General features: G+C 37.8%; 1 protein-coding gene across 5 annotated transcripts in view; it reads right to left on the bottom strand.

The window, feature by feature from the left end:
• Window positions 1–26459, bottom strand: part of CTNNA1 (catenin alpha 1) — a 184651-nt gene that overhangs the window by 118714 nt on the left and 39478 nt on the right. For all 5 annotated transcript variants that reach the window (XM_049649300.1, XM_049649301.1, XM_049649302.1 and 2 more), the window contains exons 4-5: window positions 2367–2533; window positions 1491–1610 (exon numbers count right to left, since the gene is read on the bottom strand). In XM_049649300.1, coding sequence (XP_049505257.1) covers window positions 1491–1610; window positions 2367–2533 — 287 coding nt within the window. The remainder of the gene's footprint in view (window positions 1–1490; window positions 1611–2366; window positions 2534–26459) is intronic.

Below are 26459 nucleotides of genomic sequence, written 5' to 3'. Positions count from 1 at the left end.
GTTTTTTGTTTTTTGTTGTTGTTGGTTTTTTGAGTTTTTTTTTTTTTTTTTGCTTGCTGGACATAGTGATCTGTACAAATATCATGCCCAGAGCTTCTACAGCCATCCAGTACCAGGGACAGTGAACACTGCAGTGCTGGAAAAGGTCAAGAACCTGGATCCATGATGATACTTGCAAAACCTTTTATCTTAGCTACCTGAAAATCACACCTAATTTGGGACTTCTGATTAGTAAGAAAATAAATCCCCCATTGTTCAAGCAGTTTTGGAGCTGGGTTTTCTGAACTGCAGCATGAAATATCCTAACTGATACAAGTATTAGCAAATGATAACAAGAATTTATCTTTTCAGGGCTTTATGAAAAAGCACAAGCCTGATCAGAACTATGGAAATTTTAAGAAACTGAATGGTGACATGTGCATCTCCCCTAGAGCACATACTGCATCCGACAGGAAGACCACAGAGAAGACTTAAAGCACCCTAAAAGCCAAAACACCAAAAGGATAGCAAAGCTTGGAAAAATAAGAACAATGATCCAGGAGCACACAGGTGGCTCAGTCAGTTAAGCGTCCGACTCGTGATTTCGGCTCAGGATATGATCTCACAGTTGGTGAGATCATGATGGGCTCTGAACTGAGAGCATAGACTGCATGGGATTCTCTCTCTCCCTCTCTCTCTCTGAACCTTCCTCTTCTGCACCTCAAAAAGAAATAAACTTAAAAAAAAGAAGAAGAAGAAGAAGAACACTGATCCACATGCCACACAACACAAATTCATAACACTAAGGAAACTATTAAGAACGATTTATAAGAAATAACTTGAAAAGTGACCAAACATGGGGGGAGAGCAGTGAAAGTTTCTGATATGCCAGTAATTCCAATATGTTTCAACTGGCTTATGGTTTTTAAAAATCTGAATTACACTCCAATGCCAACTGAAGTTAATTCTTGAAGGCACATAACAAAGCCCTTATCATCTGTCCAGACACCAAGTTATTTAAAGCACAATTTTAAGGGGCCCTTGGGTGGCTCAGTCAGTTAAGCATCCAACTCTTGGTTTCAGCTCAACTCATGATCTCACAGTTTGTGGGTTCAAGCCCTGCAATGGGTTTCTTTTTCTCTCTCTCTTTCTCTCTCTCTCTCCCCTTCTCTCTCTCTCTCTCTCTCTCTCTCCCCTTCTCTCTCTCTCTCCCCTTCTCTCTCTCTCTCTCTCTCCCCTTCTCTCTCAGATCCTCCCCCACTCTCTATCTCTCTCAAATAAACTTTAAAAAAGTTTAAAGCACAATTTTCACAAGAATTAAAATAGAAGCCTAACATGAATGCAACTTAACAACACAATAGTGACAGGACACTTCACAAATTAAATGTTTTAATGGAACTATACTGTCAGAGGGTGGTAACTGTACCTTCAGAAAACTCAGGTTAAAATCACTTTTTCCCACAAGATAATAATATAAACAATTTTAATATGCACCCAAATCATGACTATACCTGTTGCCTTTTGGCTGCCATAATGTTCAGCTTATCCACTTCAGGTTTCAGGGCTTTATACTGTATTCCTAAGTCTTGTTCAGTGCCAGCATTCCTCAGTTTCAAGATACCATCTTCCACCTACAAAACACACTCCTAAATAAGAAAAATTCTAAACAATACAAATATGTATATAAAAAAGATCTATAACATTTTATTCCTTTTAACAGTTCCTCAGCAATCCAAACTCCCTCTTCAGTTTACATGACCCTCAAACATTTGAGCAGTTATTACATGGGAATTTTATGGGAAGTGGGAAGAGGAGCAATATACCGTGCTATCTAAAACAATACAATTTAGGGGCATGTGGGTGGCGCTCAAGGCATCTCACTTCAGCTCAAGTCATGATCTCATGGTTTGTGAGTTCGAGCCCCACATCAGGCTCTGTGCTGACAGCTCAGAACCTGGAGGCTGCTTTGGATTCTGTCTGCGCTCTCTCTCTCAAAAATAAACATAAATAAATAAATAAATAAACAAACAAACAAATAAATAAATAAAAATAAAACAATACAATTTAAACTATCTTGGTTTCTCAACTCTGGAACTCTACTGGTACAAGGAAATGCTTAATCACTACTGCAGAGAGAAGGAGTCAAAACATTATCTTTGCTACATGTTCTGCATCAGAATGAAGACTAAACAGAATCATAGCACTATCGGTATGAGATACACCTAGAGTAGAGAAGGAAATGGAAACGAAAGGAAAACATTCCTGGTGCACTTGGGTAAACGAAGGTCAAAACCAAACCAAATTCTAAGGAATGCTGAATTAAGCATGGCCAGCAGCAGCCTCACTGTGATGGAGAGAACAAATTACAGGCACAGGCCTGTACTTACAACTTTCAGCTGAACAAGTAATTTGTAGACATCTGCCATGTCAGCCAAAATAAGCAGCCGGGTAACAGCAGAGAGCAAAGCTCGAGCTGCCCGAACCATGTTGCCACGCTTCACAGAAGAACAAGGATCATCTGCAAACTCTCCCGCAGCAGTCTTCATCAAATCACCTGTTTTACATCATGAAAAAACAAACTCATCAGAAATGAACCAAATAACTGGTCTATATTTAAAAAAATTACAATAAAAATAGTTCAAACCTTACACAGTCCATGCACAGAATTTAAGGGCTCCCGTTTTTATTGTTTTGTTTTCTTTTGTTTGTTTTACAGCAGTCACTAAGAAAAACACCCTTGCATACTGTTGGTAAAAACACACTCTCTGGGGGCTCAGTCGGTTAAGCGGCCGACTTCGGCTCAGGTCATGATCTCGCGGTCCGTGAGTTCGAGCCCCGCGTCGGGCTCTGTGCTGACAGCTCAGAGCCTGGAGCCTGTTTCAGATTCTGTGTCTCCCTCTCTCTGACCCTCCCCCGTTCATGCTCTGTCTCTCTCTGTCTCAAAAATAAATAAATGTTAAAAAAAAAAAACAAAAAAACAAAACACACTCTCTGGAAAGTGATTTGGTGCTATAGATAAAAAGCCTTAAAAACACTCCTTTCCAGGTCATCTGGGTGACTCAGTTAAGCATCCAACTATAGATTTCAGCTCAGGTCATGATCTCACAGTTTGTGGGATAGAGCCCCACATTAGGCTCTACGCCGACAGCACAGTCTGCTTGGGTTTCTCAGTCTCCTATCTCTGTCCCTCCCCTACATGCACATGGGTTCTCGCACGGGTGCTCACTCTCTCTCTCTCTCTCTCTCTCTCTCTCTCCCTCAAAATGAATAAACATTAAAAGGGGGGGGTCTTTAAAAAACAAAACAGCTCCTTTTCAGAAAGGAGCATTATAAGTATCCTAAGGAGAAAAAATAAAAAAGATGTGAGAAAAAAAAAAAAGGCTCTAATGTGATCCACCCTCACGTCTACAGAATGGTACAGAAATACAGCAACTATTATGTATGACCACCACACTTCATTAACCATCTCACCGGTATATGAAAAGTCAGAGCGGAGTCAATGACTTATTCATTTTCCTCATACTAAAACCCTAACAACAACTCAAATACTCAACAATAAGCATCTAGTTAAGTCAATTATGGTACATTCTACAATTGACTATTATGCAAATATTAACATATATATGAAAAAATGTTAATGTATATAATGAAACCATAAGCATAAAGAAAAGAAAATGATAGATATATGTAGCCTGTTTAAAAAAAATGAGAGAGAGAAAAGACAGGAATCAAAAGGCAAATAATAGTTACACTAGGTTACAATCTGGCTCTTTACATTATGCTGTACTTATAAAAACATTTTCTAGAACGAACAGGTATTAATATCCATAATTAAAAAATTAAGCTAAAAATATATGCAATATATTTTACCAGAGTTTCTAGGACTACCCATGGTTGGTTATAGTATCCAATCCTAAATTCAACAATACTAATAATTTATTTATAATGTTTCCTAGAAACTTGTAAAATAACTTACATTTTCATCACGTTTCTATTAATAATCATTTAAAGTGTCTATTGTCCCTCTTTTCTTACAGCTCTAAGCAAATGGAGGGCCAGGACTGTGTCTGTTCCATCAGTTATTCGGACAGTGCCTGTATGGGGACTATCTGTGGATTCCTGAGAAAGCAATTACTTCCTCCCTTGGCTGAATGTGTCCACTCCAGATTAAAGCCTAAAGGCCATTCATTCTCACATCTCTTCCAGTAATATAAAAAAGTGCATTCTCAAGAAGCCTAGTTCTATCTAAAGAGTCTTACCAAATTTCTCCTATCAAATTTAGCTGTAGAATAGGACCTTAGAGGGGAAAAAGTTAAATTCACCGTCAGATTCATATAGTAATTGGGCTTAGAGCACAGTATAGTATTAAGAGTAAAGACAAGCTCTGCAAATATGTCAGGTAAGAAATAATCACAATGAAGAATTTCATAGTAAAAAAACTTTCCTGAACCTAAGACACAGACACAGAAAGATAATGACATATGGCAATGATGTGGATACGTAACATTAAAACTGTTATCTTATGATAACTAAAAATAGTGAGCTCATTCATTCATTCATTTATTCAACAAACATGAGCACCCACTATACATCAAAGTCTGACTTAAGTGCCAGTGATACAGCACCCAAGAAACAGCCCATGTCCTCATGGAACTCTAAAGAGGGAGGAAGACAGACAAGCAAACAATTAAAGGTAGATTAAGACAATATACCTAGATGCAACGGGCTCACAAATCAGGGAGTAATACAATACAATCAGAATTACAATAGCCCCGTGGACAAGGTGCTATGGAGAGATGGTAGGAAAAGCTATTTATTCATGAAGAAGCTATCTCAAAAGCCTTGCAGAAAAAGGTATTTACCTTAAACAATATTAATATTAAACAAGAGATATTGGCTTATACAATAAGTAGAACTTCACTTATTTATTGAGAACTTGCTAACACTAAAACAAATCAACCACTAGGGATACAAAGCTGAACAAGACTATCTCTGCTTTCAAGTGGTTTACAATCCAGAAAAAAAAGAATGTGATCATGGCCACGGACATAAATTATGTGGCATTTTAACATACAAGCTTTAAGAAAAACATAAAAGTACACACAGTTTCAACGGAAAAAGCACTAACAACCAGTGTTGAGGAAGAAGTAAAATGCCAGCAACAGTTTTATGGGAAACATGGTACTGTGAAATGGACTCTTCTCTCAAAGGACTGGAAGGATTTTTGATGTTAAAATTGAGGGAGTCAGCATCTCAAGCAAAAGGAACAGCAACATTTGTGGTGCCTGGGTGGCTCAGTCAGTTAAGCGCCTGACACTTGATTTTGGCTCAGGTCATGATATTGCAGTTCTTCAGTTGGAGCCCCACGTCAGGCCCCATGCTGACAGTGCAATGCCTGCATGGGATCCTCTCTCTCTCTCTCTCTCTCCCTCTCTCTCTCTCTCCCTCTCTCTCTGTGCCCCTCCCCAGCTCGTGCTCTGTCTCCCTCTCTTCTCTCTTGTAAAAATAAATAAACGTGAAAAAAAAATTTTTTTAAGTTGAGACACACAGTAAGAAGGTGTATTTAGAGGCTGAGTCCTCCAGTTTAACTGGGAATTGAAGGATGTGTACAGAAGAAGCAGAAGATAGGGATGGAAAGTCCACAGACATAGTACAAAGAATTCCTGAGCCAAAGCAGGAAGTCAAAGTCATAGATACACAGAATTAACCTAACAAAAGTATATAAAATAAACCTGACCCCAGAGATGGGTCAGAAAGGCACAGTGAGAGCCCAAGAAAAGAATCTTAATAAATGATAAAGGCAAGGGTTAAATGATATAATAACCTTTGATTATAAACAGTGAGGAAAAAGAAATTTCCTCACTCTGACTTAAAGGTTTCAAGCTGGGGCCACAGCACTGTATGATGATTTAAAAAAAAAAAAAAAAAAAAAAAAAAAAAGGTGGCCCCTGAGACTGTGTATTTAGGAGTAGGGAGGAAGACAACTTTCTGACAAGAGAAACAATGAGAACCAAAGTGATGAAAACTCAAATGCATACATACAGGATCAATGGAAATGAATTAAGAATCCAGAAATAGAGTCAATTAATTTTCAACAAGGCTGCCAAGATCATTCAATGGGGAAAAATAGTCTTTTCAACAAACAGTACTGGGACGGGATATCCACATGCAGAAAGAAGGAACATGAACCTCTACCTCTTACCATATACTTTCAAAACAGAACTTAGAAGAAAACACTACCATAAGTCTTCATGGCCTCTGATCAGCCAATGGTTTCTTAGCTATGACACCAAAAGAACAAATAAGAAGAAAACATAGATTAAATGGCATCATCAAATTTGAAATTTTAGTGCTTTGGTCAAAGGATACTATCAAGAAAGTGAAAAGATCCACAGAACAGGAGAAAATTTCTGAAAACCATATATGTAAGAAGGATCTAGTAAACACAATATAAAAAGAACTCTTATGACTTAATAAAAAGACAACAAATTCAAAAATAGGCAATGAAATTACATATACATTCTCCAATTAAAACAAAATAAACAGCTAATAAGCACAGGAAAAGACATTCAGCCTCATTAGCTATAAAGGCAATGCATAACAAAATCATGAGATACCACTTCGTATCTACTAGGATGGCCATAATCAAAAAGACAGAAAATAATAAATGTTGGTGAGGAATGTGGAGAAACTGGAACCCTCATACATGCTACAATGAATGGATACATGCTGCAATATGAATGAATCATCTAAGCATATGCCATGTGAAAGAAGCCAGTCATAAAAGGCCATATATTGTATTGTTCCATTTATGTGAAATGTCCACAACAGGTAAATCCAGACACAGAAGCCAGATTAGTGGCTGCCAGCAGCTGGCGCAGAAAGAGTGAGGACTAACTGCTAATAGGTATGGGGTTTCCTTCTGGAGTAATCAAAGTGTTCTAGAATTACAAAGTAGTGATGGCTGTACAACCTTGTAAATACACTGAAAACCACTGAACTGTACACTTTAAAAGAGTGAATATTATGGTATGTGAATTATGGCTCAATAAAGAGACAAAGAATATCAAAGGCAGTGACCTGAAAGAGCACAGGCCTTGGAGTTACAGATAAGCCTGAGTTTTAGCTTTCTCTCTTACCAGCTATGTGACTGGACTCCACCGCCTGTTTCCTCTTCTGTAAAATACAGAGAATACTTCGCTGGGCGGGACAACTAAGATAACATATGTATGTCTAGTTCATTGCCTTGCACTTGGAGACAATACAGGGTTGGTAGAAATTATTAAGTAAAACAAAATGAGAAGACAGCAGAAAGGGTCTGTATGGTGTTTCATGAGCATTCATCTATTCAACAACCACTTTTAAGAGCATTAATACATGCCTTCTTTCAACAAATGTTTACCGAACACCTTCCATGAGCCAGGCAGCAATCTAACACTCAGATAAAAATTAACAAACCAGACAAAAATCCCTGGCTCCTGAGAGTTTATATTCTAACGTGAGGGGAAGATGATAAACGTAATAAAGTCAATTATATAGTTGTTAAACAAAAGTACTTATGAGAGGGAGGGGCAGTGGCAGAAATGACAAAGAGGGGATAAAAGATACAATTTAAAACAGAGAGATCAAGGGGCGCCTGGGTGGCTCAGTCGGTTGAGTGGCCGACTTCAGCTCAGGTCATGATCTCGCGGTTCGTGAGTTCGAGCCCCGAGTCAGGCTCTGTGCTGACAGCTCGGAGCCTGGAGCCTGTTTCAGATTCTGTGTCTCCCTCTCTCTGACCCTCCCCCGTTCATGTTCTCTCTCTGTCTCAAAAATAAATAAACGTTAAAAAAAAAAAAAAGTTTAACACAGAGAGATCAAGGCAGGCCTTAGTGAAAAAGCACCACTTGAGGAGAGCCTTAAAAAAGGAAGCACAGGAGCAATGTGGCTATCTTGAGAAAACATTTCAAGCAGAGGGAACACCAACTCAAAGGACCTAGGGCAGATGCACACTAAAATGATCCTGGAAAACCAAGGAAGCCAGTGCAGCTGGTAAGGAGGCAATGAGGAGGAGCAGCTTTGTGGGAGGTGCAAAAGGCAGATTTCAATTCAAGGGTAACAGAACAAGACTGCTCTTTCAAGAATCTGAGCTGCTACCAAGAGGAAAAGTCAAGGGCTATTAAAGAAAATTTTTCCACGTGTGCACGCGCGCGTGTGTGTGTGTGGATGTATGTGTGTGTGTAGACAGGTAGCAGTATTATGGGAGAGAAAAGGATAAAATTGGAAGTCACATAGAAACTGCAGCGTCACCACTAAACAGGTCTCTGTTTCCACAAATGTACAACAGAGATAATAATATAGATAATCCTCACTTTGCACAGTAGTCCAGGTCCATGAAAATAACCATGCAAGTTGTAACAGTGCAAAGTAATCTTTAATCAATGCGAAAAATTATGATTATCCTGTGTGACCTTTAACATTTTTTGACAAAAGATTAAAAGCTCCTTTACTACTAATTATAAATGTACAGGGAAATGAAAAAAATTGTAGATTTAGTACACTGTAACTTAAAACATTATGTACAGTGAAAATTAGTGTTTTCTTTGTAAGAGAATACTCAAAAGTAGTTTTTGAACAACACTTGCCTTCTTCAACATTTAACTTAGGATACAGACAATGCATCTCTTCTATCCCTTGGCAAACTGTCCTATTTCCTTCTAAATTTGGATCAGCTTCCAACATTTTATCCTTTGCACTTTCAATGTCATGAAATATCTCCAAAAGTTCTTTTAGTGTAAAGGTTTTGATGACATCACTTCCTCTGGGACATCATCATCCTTTTCTGCACAATCATTTTCCTCATTTATGTCAATAACTTTGCCTTCACTAAGTTCTTCTGACTGCTTACCTAGAGTCTCTTTAACAGCAGCAGTGTCAACATTCCCGGGCAGCTATTTATCCTATAACTTAATTTATATTCTATTCAAATTTAAATTCCAGGTTTATCACTTTTTGTTTCTTTGCTGCACTTCCATCTTTGTTAGTAAATTCATTCTTTCAACAATCACTTTTTTAAAATTCTTTTAAAGTTTATTTTTGAGAGAGAGAGCAAGCAAACAGCAAAGGGGCAGAGAGAGGAGGGGACAGAGAATCCAAAGCAGGCTCCACACTGCCAGCACAGAGCCTGACATGTGGCATGAACCCACAAAACAGGAAATCATGACCTGAGCCAAAGTCGGATACTCAACCAAACTAAGCCACCTAGGAACCCCACAATGACCCCATTTTGTAAAAGGGTTCATATTGAGTTTATCACCAGGAGACAAGGAGGCAACACAACCACACACAGAATGAACTGAACAGTTGCACAGTGACCAGTCACCCAGAGAGAAGGAACATGATAGGTCAATAATCCTAATGCACATCTGTTATTCATGTAGTGATATGTACATGTAAGAGCTAGCAATGAAGTCTGTACTTCATGAATTCACTCACAATCTATCATGTTAACTGAAACTTGAACCATGTTGGTTAGGGACAAGTTTTATTTCACTAAACTGTGGCTCGTGAAATTTGTGTATACTGGACCCATGCAAAGTGAGGATTGCCTGTATCTACCTCCTACGGCTGCCGCAGAGATGAAACCAAACGTTCAGTAAAGTGCTTAGAACGGTGCCTGCACTCCCATACTATCTATTATCACTACTGGAATTTAGTTATAGATAGATGGAGGGGGACAGGAAGGCAAAAAGACACTAATGACACCTAAGTGAGGAAGCAAGACTCTAGATCACAGACAGGAACACATATAATCAGGACCACAGGAGGAAGTGAGAGCCATGAGAGTGGGAAAAGGAGGTTCTTGGACCCTCAGATGAGAATAGAAAGCAGAGATAGCAAGAGGTTGGCTTCCAGGCAGTATGAAGCTCAGCGTTGTTAGAGAATCTCATTTTCTCAGAAGCAGTAAGTGAGGCTATCCTAAAAACTGAGCAGGGTAAGGGTGCCTGGGTGGCTCAGTCAGTTAAGCAGCTGACTTTGGCTCAGGTCATGATCTAGTGGTTTGTGGGTTTGAGCCCCAAGCCAGCCTCTGTGGTAACAGCATGGAGTCTGCTTGGGATTCTATCTGCTTCACTCTCTGTCCCTCCCCGTGACCCTGCTCTCTCTCTAAAAAATTTTTTAAAACATTAAAAAAAAAAAAATAGAACTCTCAATTAGTTTACTTTGAAAAGTTATCAAAAGCACTCTTCCCAAACACAAAAAGGCAAACTGGGAAAACTGCAGCAGAAAGGCAATCTGTCCGAAGTCACACGGTCAGCAGTAAAGGCTGAAAATATAACTGGGTCTTCTGGCCTTGTTCAAGTTGTCTCCAGTTAACTACACACTGCATCTGGTATTCATTATGATACAAAGGAGATGAAATTTAAGAGAACCCCTATTACTGTTCTATCTGCCATGAAATCAGAACTGTCAACATGCCCATCCCCTGATGTTTTTCCCCCAACTAAGCTGAGGATAAAAATTAAGTTACTATGGAGTTCAAAACAAGGACAAAGGGCAACTGTAAAAGATATAAACCAAAAACCCAGTTCTACATTAGAACAGGACAAGATCAAAGCTGTTCTGAAGCATCAAATATCTTAAGTAAACTCCCTTCAATGCAATTCAATTTTTAAATAAAACTACAGGAAAAGAAAAGGCTTGAAAAGAGTATGGGGTCAGGGATATATGAGAAAGATAAAAAATAGAAAAAAGGATTGGTTTTTCTTCTCTGGAGCCTAGGAAATGAGACATTCTGTTATGCTGCTCTTCTTTAAAACTAAGAATGTGGGGGTATCTGGTTGGCTCAGTCAGTTAAGCATCCAACTGTGGCTCAGGTCATGACCTCATGGTTCCTGAGTTCAAGCCCCACATCAGGTTCTATGCTGCATCAGGCTCTGTGCTGATAGCACAGAGTCTGCTTGAAATTCTCTCTCTCTGCTCCTCCCCTGCATGCACCCTCTCTCTCTCTCAAAATAAATAAATAAACTTTAAAAAAAAAAACATCAAAGCATCTGGGCAGCTCAGTAGGTTAAGCGTCTGACTCTTGGTTTTGGCTTGGGTCATGATCTCACGGTTTCATGGGTTTGAGCCCTGCATAAGGCTCTGCACTGGCAGCATGGAGTCTGCTTGCCTCTCTCTCTCTCTCTCTGTCTCTCTCTCTCTCGCTCTCTGCCCCTCCACCACTTGCACTGTCTCTGTCTCTCTCAAAATAAATAAAGTAAAATTTGTTCAAATAAAAATAAAAAATAAACTGTCCTTTTGTGGTAACAGTTACGAAGTTTGCCTCTGTTCCCCTTATTGGGAGTTTTTCCATCTGTTAAAAAAAAAAAAAAAAAGGAATTAAGCCAATATGAGGTTTCTTCCAGTTTTTAGGAACTGGTAATCTCCCTTACCTATCCCATTTATGACTTCACATCCCACAAAGCCCACGCCATACTACAAGAACGACTCCCAACCACAATGCCATAGCAGAAGGTCTCAGGTCCTCAAAAATACAGGTATATAAACATGTCAACAGCCTTTAATAGTCCTACAAGACACCTAACAGATAAGGAGCCAAGTTGTACCTTCTCTAAAATAGCAATGGAGATAATTCTAATATGCTCCTCAGCCAGAACCTTTTCTACCTTTAAGTCCAGAAAAAGATAAGAACTCTGCCAGCCCACCGGACGAGTAAAGCTTACCTCCTATAAATTACATAAACCACTAGGGGCGCCTGGGTGTCTCAGTCAATTAAGTGTCTTGATTTCGACTCAGGTGGTGATCTCCCAGTTCCTGGGATGGAGCTCATCGGACTCTGTGCCACAACAGACTCTGCCAGCATGAAGCCTGCCTGGGATTCTCTCTCTCCCTCTCTGCCCCTCCTCCACTCTTTCTATTTCAAATATATAAACATTTTAAAAAATAAACAATTACATAAACCAGTGGCTTCAGGTTCCTTTACTAATGGAAAAAAATTTTTTAATGAAAATGGAAATCACAATGTGCTTACATCACAGAGACAGGATAGGACACAGTACATCAACATATACGAAAATATTAACAGAGGTGGCATATCACAAGATGGTACAGCATGATGGTAGATTATTTTCGATTTGTGTTTTTTTTTAAACTTTCTATAATGAACATATGTACTTTTATTTTTTAAGGTTTTTGTTTGTTTTTGTTTTTGTTTTTTAAGTAATCTCTACACCCAATGTGGGTCTTAAACCCATGACCCCAAGATCAAGAGTCTCATGCTCTTCTGACTAAGGCAGCCAGGCACCCTGAACATACATACTTTGAAAGAAAAAAAGGTTTTAAATGATAAAAAAAAAAAAAAAAAAAATTGAAAGTATCTTTAATTCATGTCTGTGATACATAAAACTCAGGGTTTCCAAGAAAAGAATAACCTAAAGCACTCACAAAATTTCTTTTCCTAAGGTATAAAAAACCCCGTGACTACTAGTGTTGCTACATAAGGAAAAAATAAAATTAGCATACAGTAGGAAATATAAAAGCTTTGTGAAATCAGCTGTCTTGAGAAGCTTATCCAAATATGGGTAAACGAAGTGGTAAAATAAGGAGCCATCTGTAGCCCCAATCTCATTATCATCATTTTTTGTTTAGTTGCTGCAGGAGAAGTTCAATTATTATACAGACCTTAAGTAGGTATTTCTTATAGACAACTTTTTATGAGAGCACACTGTTAGCAACTGCCAAATCTTAAAGAGAAAGATTTTAAGACATCCACCTGAATATGCTTTTGAGGACTGCAAACACATCCCTGTGTCAAAATGACAGAAGCTTTCAGGAGAATAGCTAAAAATTATTTACCATCATAAACATGTTCAAATTCCTTATTCATTTCAGGATCAATTTCAGGGCCATATGTCAAATTCTGATCCCTCCTCTCACAGTGATTTCCCAAATGGTCTTGCTCAATTCATTTTGATCTCTTTATCTTAAAAATGATTTTAAATACCTCAATTTGTTTTCTTTTCAGTCAACTATCTCATACTAGTCAATAATGGTAGACTTCAGTCTTAAAAATAAAAAACTGTCCTATTTAAACTTGTGAAAAGAAAATAAAACTCTGGCCATAAAAATATTAAAGACAAGTATTTAGATCTCTGACTCAAAATGACCCCCTTAAATCATATTACTTTATATAGAGAGAATAATACTGTCACTAAATATTATGTTATAGGAAAGTACTTAGTGATACTGAACAATGTTCAAGATCCGTTAAGTAAAAAAAGTAAATGACACATCAAGCAAAACCTATTTCTACACATGTGAGTATATTCATAGAAAACAAACTTTAAGGATCTAGAAACAAAATGTTAACCATTGGTTTTATCTCTGGGTAACAAAATTAGAGCTGATTTTTATTTTCTTTCTTTCTTTTTTTTTTTTTTTTTTTGTTCTTACTATCAAAAACACTCACTGCAGAAAATTAGCTTTTATTTTTAAAAAGTTAATTCTACCCAAGGAATAGCCAGAGGAGGAGAAAACAACAAACCACCACCAACAACAAAACAGCAAGCAACCAATATCACAAGTAAATCTGTTATAAATCACCATGTACTTAACAATGGCATCTTTTTACACAGAAAAGTAAAAAAAAAAAAATCCAACCCTGAATTTGAACACTTAAAACTTCCCTACCATGGGATTCCTAATTCTTCAAAGTTACATTTTAATACTTTAGGTTCAGTGATAAGCCTACTTCATACCAAATTCTCTTAAATACATCTGATTAATAGATCTCACCAAAAACGGATATAACTTTTCTTACTTCTTTGTTATTCTATCAACTTCATTTTTACTAAATAATAGACAGGACCAAGTCTTCATAAAATTATTTGCTAGATTCAAGGTAATCAAGAATTAACACCCATTTCTCAATCTGCCCCACTCCTCACCCCCAAATTTTTAAATTCATTTTCCATGATCTGGTAATAAAATAAGACCTTTTCCTCACTTGTAAATGAAGATAAATGCAATACTATTGGCAAAGGGTAATAGATTCCATTACATAGTCCTTGCAGGAATGAACCAAATGATGGTATATATCGGACATAACGTTCATGCCCTGTGACATGGGGATGAACAATTAATCCTCCCTACTTTCACCTTTCCATTCATCTGTGGGGATATCTGGCAACAACCACAGATCTCCAGATAGTACCTCCATAATTAGAGGAAAGCGGACAATGACTCAATTCCTAACAGAGGCTTTAAGAGAACTTTCCTGGGGTGCCATTTTTAATCCACAAAACTGTTCATCTTTTGAAAATCAACCCAGGAAATAAACATTTAATATGTTATTTAACTACTATAAGCCATCTGAATCAGCTCAGAGAGTGCCCAGAAAAACTTCCAACCTACGCCCTTTCTCATCCCCTGGGGATGTAAGTAAAGGAAGCTTTGAAATTTCTTTTTCCAGTTGACAAAATGGATTTTTTAAAAAAGTTAAAATAGAGTACCACACATATTCATGTTCTCATTTTCCTTACTAATTCAAGTGTGCCCTGCTGCTATTCAGAAACACTTCAAAGAGAGGCACTTACTTCCTGATTACACATTCAAATAAATGCATAACATGCATTTCAACTTGGAATCACTTTCTTAAGAAATTAACTAGTAGAAACCACGTTATTGCAACATCATGGTTGAAGTCATGCCAAAGTCAAAATTTTAATACCTAAGATAACTTCCTCAGCTACACTGTACAAATATATTCAGGCAATACTATTACCCACTGTAACTTAAAAGTATTATTGTGCTGTTAGTGTTATTTATTAAACGTTTAATGAAACAGACTTAAAAAAAAAAAAAGAGGAGCAATTTCAAAATGAAAGGAAACATTAGAATTTAATAACTTCTTTCTCCTTTCCTCACTTCCATAGCCAGCCAGAAATCAAGTCTCTGCAAAGCAGCATATGCTCACATAAGGGTAATGATCCAGAAGCAGACAGCATGCTTGACACATCCCAAGTAAAGAAAATATAGCCTCCACCCTAGAGACTTAGAGTTTAAGTCAGAAAGACAACTTTAAGACATAAAACACCCAGATGACAACTAGTTAATGATTTTTTTTGGACTTTACATTTTGCTTTTCCTGCTCAAGTTAAATGCATAGCAAGAGAAAATGAATTAAATGGTGGGAGTGGAGGAATGGAGGTCAATAATGAACAAGTTTTAAATTAATCACAGTCTTCAGGAACATAGGAAGGGTAGGAACTGGAGTGAGAGCACTTCCAACAACAGACCCAGCCATCAGGGGATCACATGAAAAGAGACATCCACAATAAGAGGAGAAAACAGGATGAAAAATATACGAAGGTGACAAAGGTAAAAGTCAAGGTAACAATAGGAAGCGAGAACTCAAAGAAGAGTATGAGAAAAATCAGCTGATTTTTTAGCAGCTTTGATGAAGAAAGTCATTACACTAATCTGAAAACCTAATTAACTTAACTTTTATCTTTTTCAAAATGTTAAATGTTTCTCTGCTATTGCTCTTCCACAGTATCATTATTAAAACTTTTTGAAACCCACTCAACATTGCAGGGTAGGAATACTTGTCAAATTTCTCCTGTGAAAAATCAAAGAGCCCATTTAGAAGATCAAGCTCATGATCCCAACCTGATTAAAACCACACTAACAAGACCAAATCAAAATGCAATCTCTCACATACCCACACAAAGCTATGTTTCAAGTCTTCACATCATGAACTTTGCAAACCCAGATTCCACTGTCTCCCGTCTACCTCTCAAACCCTACTCAAAAAAGTCACTGACAGTTGCTCTGTCTTGATCATATCTGCCTTTTAACATCTATCTTCCAGGCTGCCTATACCAAATGTGGGTATATCAGTCTGAGGCTGTCAACATCTGCACTGGACAGGAGACCAATTTTCACCTCCTTCAATCTGACTCTAGGCATTGCCAGGGAGAAAATTGTGCCTCAAGAGCCTGACAGCTTGTGCTCAATATCCTTTTGTCAAGAACAAAATAAATCATTATTTTCCTTAAAATTGCCTTGCTGAGATTCACAATGTTAAATATATATATATGATAAATGTGTATGCACATGCATACATATATATATACACACATACACATATATATGTACATAAATACTCTCCATGTGTGTATATTTATTTTTCTCCCTATATACAAATCATTCAAGCTGCACCAAGGAAAATGGCATCTATATCCTCAATTTTACTACACAATTACTGAGGTAAACAGAAGAGTATCTCTTAAGAAAATAAAAATAAAATAAAATAATAAAATAAAATAAAATAAAAATAAAAGTCTCTTAATTAACATCAATTAAAAACCCTCATTACCCATCCCTTCTTTAAGACAATGTCCTAAGAGACCATATGTTTTATCTGGGTAATTCAGTGCTTTCAAAATTTAAAAAAGCTGAGAATGGGGGTACCTGGGTGGCTCAGTTGGTTAACCATCCAACTTCAGCTCTGGTTATGATCTCACATAACCAGAGTTCAAGCCCCGCCTCAGACTCTGTTGTGACAGCTCAGAGCCTGGAGACTGTTTCAGATTCTGTGTCTCCCTCTCTCTCTGTTCCTCCCCACCTCATGCTCTCTCTCTCTCTCCTTCAAAACTAAATAAATATTAAAAAAAAAAAAAGCTAAGAAGTTATCTATCCAACAAGACCATTAGAGAATGCTCACCAATCAACTACAGCTACTAAGATCACGTAGGTACTAGCCAACTTTTCACTCTACTGTTTCAGTAGACCAATACATACTGCTTTTTGGCTCTAAAACTGACAAGACATTTTCTACAGAAAAGATGGCTCTTGTAGTGATTGAGACTTAGTACTGAACAACATTATTGCTCTCAGTAAATTGAAGTTGTACTTCCACTCAAAGACGATGCGCTTGCACTATAATCAAAGCTTACCTGAAATGGAATACCGATCCAAAAGCCAGAACTTAAAAAGACTCCAAAGAAATTTTAAAACAAATACTGCCTAAATACAAATGAACATGAAAGGGAGGAAACCATAAGCCAAACATTAAAGTGTGTACTTCCTATTTATTGGACAAGAATATTCAGTAAAAGAATTTACTCTGTTTTCACTTTCCTGCCATGTGGGGAGAAGGGCCATCTGGTTTCACTATTAAGTGTTTTCTCAGTATTGGAGAAGTGGGTACAGTGAATTATCTTGATATTTTCATGTTGTCCACCATGTGAACAACAGCATATATATGAGAAGTTGTTATAAATGGTATGGCAGTCATGGAACGAAATTCAAACCAAATTGTTTGGTATGCAGTAAAAGTCATGACTTTAGCTACAATCCTTGCTCTATTCAACAGAACTCAACCACCTTTTCCAGGACTACCAGATTTTGTCTCATCATTAAAAAGATTAGAGACATAGGGGCACTTGAGTAACTCAGTGGGTTAAGCATCCAACTCTTGATTTTGGGTCAGGTCATGATCTCACAGTTTTTGAGTTCGAGCCACGCATTGGGCTCCACGCTGGCAAAGTGGAGCCAGCTTGGGATTCTGTCTCCCTCTCTCTCTGCCCCTCCCCTGCTCATTATCTATCTGTCTCTCTCAAAATAAATAAACATTTAAAAAAATTACAGACACACACAAATTTATGTATTGACTTTCAACTCTAAGTTAATTCTACCTCTGCAATACATTAGTGATGGGATATCTAAAAGATTAGCACCTCTAGCCCAGTAAGACATGTCTCAATCTTCCAGAATCTTGTAAAATTCCAACTGATAAGAAAAGTAACAGGATTCAACCAATCAACTACAAAGAATGAATGTTTACAGATACCTACCAATGCCGTAGGAACTCCCAAAAACACCCTTATGTTCCAAATATATGCATAAATAAACACATGCATGTCAACATCAATCCTCCCTGCCCCCAAATAATGCACATTTTTTTAAATGAAGTTGCGGGGCACCTACGTGGCTCAGCTCGTTGGGCATCCAACTCTTGATTTTGGGTTCAGGTCATGATCCAAGGTCATAGGATAGAGCCCAACGGGCTCCACATTGGGCATGGGCCTGCTGAACATTCATTCTTTCTTTCTCTCTTTCTCTCTCTCTCTCTCTCTCTCTCTCCCTCTGCCCCACTAGTGCTCTATTGCTCACTCTCAAAAATAAAAAGGAAAAAAAAGAAAAAAAAAAATAAGGAAGTAGCATTTTACACCTATAAAGAGAGCAAAAAATTTTAAGACTATCCCAATATTTGTCAAAAAGGATTATTTGTTTCCACTCAATGCCAATTTATTATATCCTGTATTCCTTTAGAGAACTCTCCCCCATTTCTCCTGTTCTAGGGCAAACATGTGATCTAGGCTGACTAGAAACTGGTTCAGTGCTGAGCATGACCCAAGCAAAGCTAACCAGTCCCTTCTATGACTAAAATATAGACACAGAGGAAGAAAAGTTCTTTTTTGGCTAAGATGACCACCTCAAACTAAAGGTGGAATCTTAAAAAATAAAAAAATAAAAAAATAAACAAACAAAAAAGAGAATAAGACCTACAGAGAGCAAACTGATGGTCAGAGGGGAAGGAGGACAAGCAAAATAGGTGAAGGGGAATGGGAGATACAGGCTACCAGTTATGGAATAAAAAAGTCACGAGAATAAAAGGCACAGCATAAGGAATATAGTCAATGATACTGTAATAGCAATGGATGGTGACAGATGGTAGCTATATCTGTGGTGAACATAGCATAATGTATAAACCTGTCCAATCACTATGTAGTACATCTAAAACTAATGTAACATTGTGTGTCAACTACATTCAAATAAGGAAGGAAGGAACTAACGAACGAAGGAAATAGGGTAAAATGAAATACGTGGAGCCAAGTGATGAAAAAAGCCTCACACCCTTCGAGTCAGTCACATCTATCCCTGAAATCACAATCTACTTCTAGAATTCTCAATTACAAAGGCCCATAAACTCCCTTTTGCTTCAACAGCTCTGAACTGAATTACTGTCCCTTGTAACTGGTGAGGCTGTAAGAATATTAGAAAACTGATGATATAACCATACTGGATAACAAGTTAGGAATACATTTTTTTTTAAGTTTATTTATTTTTGAGAGGGGGAGAGAGAGAGAGAGAGAGAGAGAGAGAGAGAGAGAGAGAGAGAATATGTGAGCAGAGGAGGAGCAGAGACGAAGAGAGAGGATTACAAGCAGGCTCCACACTGTCAACGCAGAGCCCAAAGCAGGGTTCAAACCCAGGAACCATGAGATCATGACCTGAGCGGAAATGAAGAGTTAAACACTCAACCAACTGAGCCACCCAGGCACCCCTAGGAATACATTTTAAAAGCCCTATAACCAATGTATGCCCCTGTGTGTGTAAAACTTCATCAAACTGTACACAGATTTGTGTATTTTGTTGTATATAATTATTCTGTTTATAAAAAAGATCTGTGCCCCTATTATTTCTACTCCTGGAAATGTATCTTAATGATGTAATTTTTAAAAGGGGAGGGGGAGAGGGGCGCCTGGGTGGCTCAGTCGGTTAAGCGTCTGACTTCGGCTCAGGTCATGATCTCGCGGTCCGCGAGTTCAAGCCCCGCGTCAGTCTCTGGGCTGATGGCTCAGAGCCTGGAGCCTGCTTCCGATTCTGTGTCTCCCTCTCTCTCTGCCCCTCCCCCATTCATGCTCTGTCTCTCTCTGTCTCAAAAATAAATATACGTTAAATAAATAAATAAAATAAAGGGGGGAGACACTATATGTACATGCTTACTCACTCGAGCATTATTTATATCAAAAACATAAAAACTTTTAAGTCCAATAGGGAAATTATGGAATAAAAAATACAGTTTTAAACATTACAAATTCCAAGGTTATACTAACAAACAAAATGCCTATAATGACTGTTACATTCTTTAAAAAAAAATAAAATGGTATCAAAGTTACAATTAATACTAGGGTAAAATGCATATGCATTTAGCCATGGACTTGAAAGGAAACACAAAACCACATATACATAAAATACTATTTATAAACATTTTAAAAAATGAAGTAACGTAAATCTAAAATAACATGTAGAAGGCTTATATGTAAACACTGATGAAAGAAATTAAAATCTAAATAGATGGAAATATAGTTTGATCATAACTATACTGGTCAATATAGTAAGAATGTCGATATTCTCCAAATTAATTACAAGTTTAACGTAATTCTATCAAAGTCCCAGATTTTTTGTAGATACAGATAAGCTTATCTAATATTTATACGGAAAAACAAAAGAGAATAACTAAAACGATTCAGGAAAAAACTAGGTGGGAAGAAACATTTTACCCAACTCTAAGACTCATACAGCTATAGCAATAAAGACTGTGTGGGTACTGGTGGAGGAAAAGACACAGACATCAGTGGAACAAAATAGAGAACTCAGAAATAATCCCATACAAGCACAGTTGACCAATTTTTGACAAGGGTGCAAAAGCAAGAGAATCTTTTCAACAAATGATACTGGTTGGGGAAGTCCATAGGGGGCAAAAATGAACTCACCCTAAACTTCACATATTATACAAAAATTAACCCAAAAGGGGTCAAAGATTTAAATGTAAAACATAAAACTAAAAATAACTTTTAAAAGAAAACAGGGAAAATATTCATAAGCTAAACCCTGGTGAAGAATTCTTAGACACCAAAAACTTGACTCACAAGGGGGGGGGGGGGTAAAAAAATTGTGGACTTCCTCAAATTAAAAGCTTTTACTATGCAACAAACTATATATACACCATGGAGTATTCATAGAATACTACCTAACAACAGAAAGTTACAAACTGATATACCAACTTGGATGGCTCTCAAGGCCATCATGTTGACTAAAAGAAGCCAATCTCAAAAGGTCATATACTGTCTGATTCCATTCACACCATATTCTTGAAATGACAGAATTAGAAATGGAGACAGGCAAGTTACCAAGGATCAGAGATGGTGGGTAGTGTAAACAAAATGGGTGTGACTATATGGGGGTAAGCATGAGGGAGAACTTTATCATGGTGATGGTGATGGAATAGTTCTGTATCATGATTGCAGTGGTGACTGCACAAATGTACACGTGATAAAATCAGAGAGTTACACACATATATTATGCCATTGTTAATTTCCTTATGTTGATATTGTACCATAGTTCCATAAGATACAACCACTGGGGGAACTCAAAAAAGGATCCACTGAACCACTGTACTATCTTCGAAAATTCCTGTGATTCAAAATTAAAAGTTAAGAAAAATAAAATTAACCTGTTAATTGACTTTTTTTTTTTTCCCAACGTTTTTTGTTTTTTTTTTTTTTTTTTTTGGGACAGAGAGAGACAGAGCATGAACGGGGGAGGGGCAGAGAGAGAGGGAGACACAGAATCGGAAACAGGCTCCAGGCTCCGAGCCATCAGCCCAGAGCCTGACGCGGGGCTCGAACTCACGGACCGCGAGATCGTGACCTGGCTGAAGTCGGACACTTAACCGACTGCGCCACCCAGGCGCCCCTGTTAATTGACTTTTTATTAGCGTAAATAAAGCAAACGGTGTAACAGATCTTTTTAATTTGACTGAAAACTGGTGTAGCAAAATCTTAATGGCTCTAAGAGAATATACTAATATTAGGTAATTCCCGTGGAGTTTTTAGAAGCATACAGTGCCTTAAATGATTCAAGCTACAGGAAAATAAAGTATAACAATTTTTCACATACTAGGTCCCTCATTTTTATCTATAAAGAAGACCAGCCATCTGCTCAGGCCAACCTGGCAGTTAACAACTGGCCCATTCTTCCTTTGGACTGTATGCAATAGCAGTCCCTTCCTTAACAGTTCCATCTCACCCCTCACCACTGTGATGATCTCCTGATTATTGGTCCTGCCTCCAGGCTCTCTCTCAACCATTTAACTCTTCTTGAACATAGCTGAGAGACTCATCTCCCGAAAACACCACTTTTCCTCATATTCTGTGTTGCCCAGATGGCAGAACTTCTTATAACAGGAAGAAAGCTAAAGAGACATATTTTAGTTTAATTTAAGAAGAAAAAGAGCTATAAAAATAAACACAAAGCAATGCTGGAAAAAGCTACTTCCAGAGGTAGCAAGTCCCATATCATTAGATATATTCAAGTATACTGGAACTGGAACCTGAACCTGTGAGCCCTATTCCAACCCTAGAGTTTGATTCCATATCATTTCCCTGAGAATTCTCCCTCCTTCACCTGGCATTCTAAACCACCCTCTAAAATCTAGCTGCAGGCTCTTTTCTTCTAATCTTTCCTAGAAGCACCCCTCTCCAGTCAGGGCTCTAACTGTTCCCCCATGCACATCTTGCTTAGTCTACTGGTTTTCTTAACTAGATGACTTTTTCCCCTTCCTCCTTTCACCTTTCAAGATCCAGTGCACCTTCAGCAAGATTTTCTAATCCCATGCTTACCCTACCAATTCCACTCCATTCCTTGCATACCACTAATGCTATTAATTTACTTTTTATGTCCAAGTGTCCTGATTATAAGCTCTGGGACAAAACAGGAAAACCAGTCTCCCGTGTGCTAGCAGACACTCTCTCTTCATCAGAAACCACCCAGCCCTTACCCCACTCTGGTTTCTCTGATTGGCTGTACAAGATTTTTCTCAGGAAATACACTAATGCCCAGTACACTAATCATTATATTTGGCCCCTTTCCTGAGCACATTATCATCAGAAGCAGTACCTCAGCTTCTTTGAGCCTTCTCCTTTGACCACAAAGAAATGTCCAAGATGCAACAGTAAGTCTCTGATCTTGGCCTTTGAGATCCAACCGTGAATTGTAACTAATGGATTTTTAAAAACTCTTCTAGTAGAAGCTATTCCTCATCACTCTACTTCCAACCTACCATCACTTGTCCTTTTTTTAAATGTCTGTCCTTTTTTTTTTTTTTAATGTTTATTTTTGAGAGATAGATCTTGAGCAGGAGAGGGTCAGAGAGAGAGAAGGAGACACAGAATCTGAAGCTCCAGGCTCCCAGCTGTCAGCATAGAGCCTGAAGCAGGGCTCAAACTTATGAACTGCGAGATCATGACATGAGCTGAAGTCGGATGCTTAACTGACCAAGCCACCCAGGCGCCCCTGTCTGCCCTTTTCAAACAAGTTGCATTTAGGCCTTTCCATCTCTGTCCCTTGGATATCACCTACCCAGATAAGAGCCCTCTTTTTCTTGTCAGAGCACTATTCAAGGATTCATAAAATACATTTAGATACTCTTTTTTAGGTATTGTTAAATACATATGTATACGTATGTATGAAGACTGACTGCTAATATGAGATTTCCTTTTGGGGAGCTGAAAATATTCTGTAATTAGATAATGGTAATGGCTGTACAAGTCTGTGAATATCCTAAAACCACAGATGCATGTACTTTAAAAGGATGAGTTTTATGTTATGTGAATCATATCTCAATTTTTTCAAAGGTAAGATTCTCCAACCCTAACCCTGTGTTTACATTTGGCACTAGGAAGCATTTGGCACTGTAATTTTTGAGACAAGAGCCTTTTCTCACACACTTCTTGGAGAATATAGTCAATTATCTGTCCTACTGGAACCTGGAGAAGGGAAGACAACCAATTATCTAATTACCACTGTGATAAGAGCTAGGAAGAAAAAGTATAAGATAAGAATGATATAATCAGCATGGTGCATGTAGGGGTGGAAAGGGTCCCAAAAAAAGAAAAGAGCACATTGAAGAGGTACACATGCCTCAGCCCACATAAGGTAGTTAGTTACTCAACAACTAGCTCAAGGTGACTGGCAGTAAAATGAAACCCCTAGATCACAAGAATTTGTATGGTATGCAATTGATAATTGGCTCCCATCTACCACAGGAGGCTCACATGTCCACTGCATTAGCCTTGAGGTAAAGTGGCCCTGGGTATGTATGTGAATATTTTACCTACTGACAGTGTTATTATGGTAAGGTTTTCATGTACTCACAAATGTTTGTGTTTATTATTCATGTAATCAGGGGCAAATACAAGAAGAAAATTAGGTTATGCTGAAAAACTGTATACATTCAAGCCTCTAGTTATTAATGATGATTGCAGAGAAAGCAAAGGGCTTATATAAACTCAAAACTATAGTAAGTTTAGCTTTGGGCTCCAAAGTGTTATAAATAAATACGTAAGTAGTTTAAAAACAGTAAGGTCCAGGGGCGCCTGGGTGGCGCAGTCGGTTAAGCGTCCGACTTCAGCCAGGTCACGATCTCGCGGTCCGTGAGTTCGAGCCCCGCGTCAGGCTCTGGGCTGATGGCTCGGAGCCTGGAGCCTGTTTCCGATTCTGTGTCTCCCTCTCTCTCTGACCCTCCCCCGTTCATGCTCTGTCTCTCTGTCCCAAAAATAAAAAAAATTAAAAAAAAAAAATTAAAAAAAAAAACAAAACAGTAAGGTCCTATCTTTAACAGTCTGTGAAAACCTTAGATATGAGGTCAGCTAACCAGAGCCTATGGGTTAAATCTAGCTCACCCTCTCTTTTTCTAAGTAAGTTTTATTGGAACACAGCCATGCCCATTTGTTTATATATTACCAACAGCCACTTTCCCAACACAAATGTAGAAGTGATTGTGTTAACAGAGACCTTATAGCCAGTAAAGTCTAAAATATTTACCTTAGCTCTTTACAAAAAAAATTTGCCAACTTGTACTAAACTAATGTAATTCACATTGATTCACAACAAAGAAATCTTCTTATACAACCTTTCACAATCAAGTGTTCCAGTGGATAAGCACCAAACTCAAAATGCAAAGAATTATATTCTAACTGTTAGTCAATCTGCTATGAAGTTCTAGATAAATCTTAATTACTGTGTTTTCTATTAGCAGTAAAAGAGTAGTTAGGTTAGAGTTTTGTGTAAGTGCTCAGGACCACCTGGGAAAGGTGTTTGTATTATCTTTTGCTGTCTAACAAATACCCCCAAAATTTGATAGCTTAAAATAAATATTTATTATGCTGAGTCTTCTGAGGGTCAAGAATTTGGAGTTGGTCAGGGCTGCCATCTTTTAAAACCTGACTAATGCTGGAGGATCTGCTCCCAAGGCTGCTTACTCACATGCTTGGCAAACTGATACTAACAATTTCCCCCTAGACTGAATAATCCATGAGGAAGAGCCACACAGATACTATACTCTCTTTATGACTTAGTTTTGAAAGTATACAGCATCACTTCTACCATATTCTATTCTTTACAGAGGTGAAAGTATTTAAATCCAACATACATTCAAGAGTATCAAAGTCAGGCTCCACTTACTTAAGGGAGGGCTGTCAAAGAATGTGCAAACATATTAATGCCACTACATGGTTTCAAATGATGAGCAAACAGCTTCGACAACATAACCAGAAAGGTTTGGTTGATTAAAAAATCTGCACTTAACCATTGTCATAACATGTACTTTGTTCTATTTATGACAGGAGAGAGGTTTCATACTACTTAAGATTCTTAAAAAAAATTAAAAAAAAAAAGTAAGTCAACAGATAAAAGCAAGGCACTTCAGCTTTTCATAACTGATGCAGTAATGATGATGGGAGACAGTTATATTTTTGTTTTAGTTTTAGCTTTTTTTTTTTTTTGGCAAGGAGAAAAGGCAAGGAGAGAAGGCAAATTGTGGTGAATAGATCATGATGATAAATAATTGCAAAGTTGGACTAGAAAAGACAAGTACTTATAATTCAGAACAACATAAAAATTTTTCTCAGGTATAAATAAAAACAAGAAAACAGAAATTTAGATATGCATTCAAAACTGTGGGGTATTTGGGGGGCAGGGGGCATGTATTATACCATAATTGCTACAAATTTACATCAGAGAAACTTCTGAAACAAGGAACACATATAGAACGAAATTACAAGTCATCTGTAACAATTAAATGTATTTTGAAAATAAATGTCTTAGTTACTAGACTCAATCAATATTTGGTAAAATTCATCTGATAATATTATTTTGAGGCAAAAAGGACTGAAGAACAAAACCTTCTCACAGAGGACAATGAAGTAACAGCCATCCTGATTTCCTGAACAAGAAGCTCAAAAATCATCCTGAACTAGACAATTCAACTGCTTTAAAATAAATTCATTCAAAGCCCACTCTAATGGATTGAATAGTGTCCCCCCAAAACTCATGTTCACCCATAACATATGAATGTGGCCTTATTTGCAAATAGGATATTTGCAGATATAACCAAGTTAAGATGAGAGCAAAACAGATTTAGGGGGGATCCTAATTCAGTGTTTGATATCCTTATAAAGAGGAAAACTTACACCCAGAAACACACAGGGAGAATGCCATGTGACATGGAAGGAAGAGGTTGGAGTGACAAGCCAACAAGCCAAGGAATGCCAAGCATTGCTGCTTCTCCAAGAAGCTAGGAGAAAACATGCAAAAGAGTCTTCCACTGAGCCCCCAAGAAAGAGTCACCCCTGCTGACACCTTGATTTCAG

The sequence above is a fragment of the Panthera uncia genome, assembly GCF_023721935.1.
Source record: "Panthera uncia isolate 11264 chromosome A1 unlocalized genomic scaffold, Puncia_PCG_1.0 HiC_scaffold_17, whole genome shotgun sequence".
In the NCBI taxonomy this organism is placed as follows: Eukaryota; Metazoa; Chordata; class Mammalia; order Carnivora; family Felidae; genus Panthera; species Panthera uncia.
Note: the sequence above shows the minus strand (reverse complement) of the source record. Positions and strands in the feature narration are given on the sequence as shown.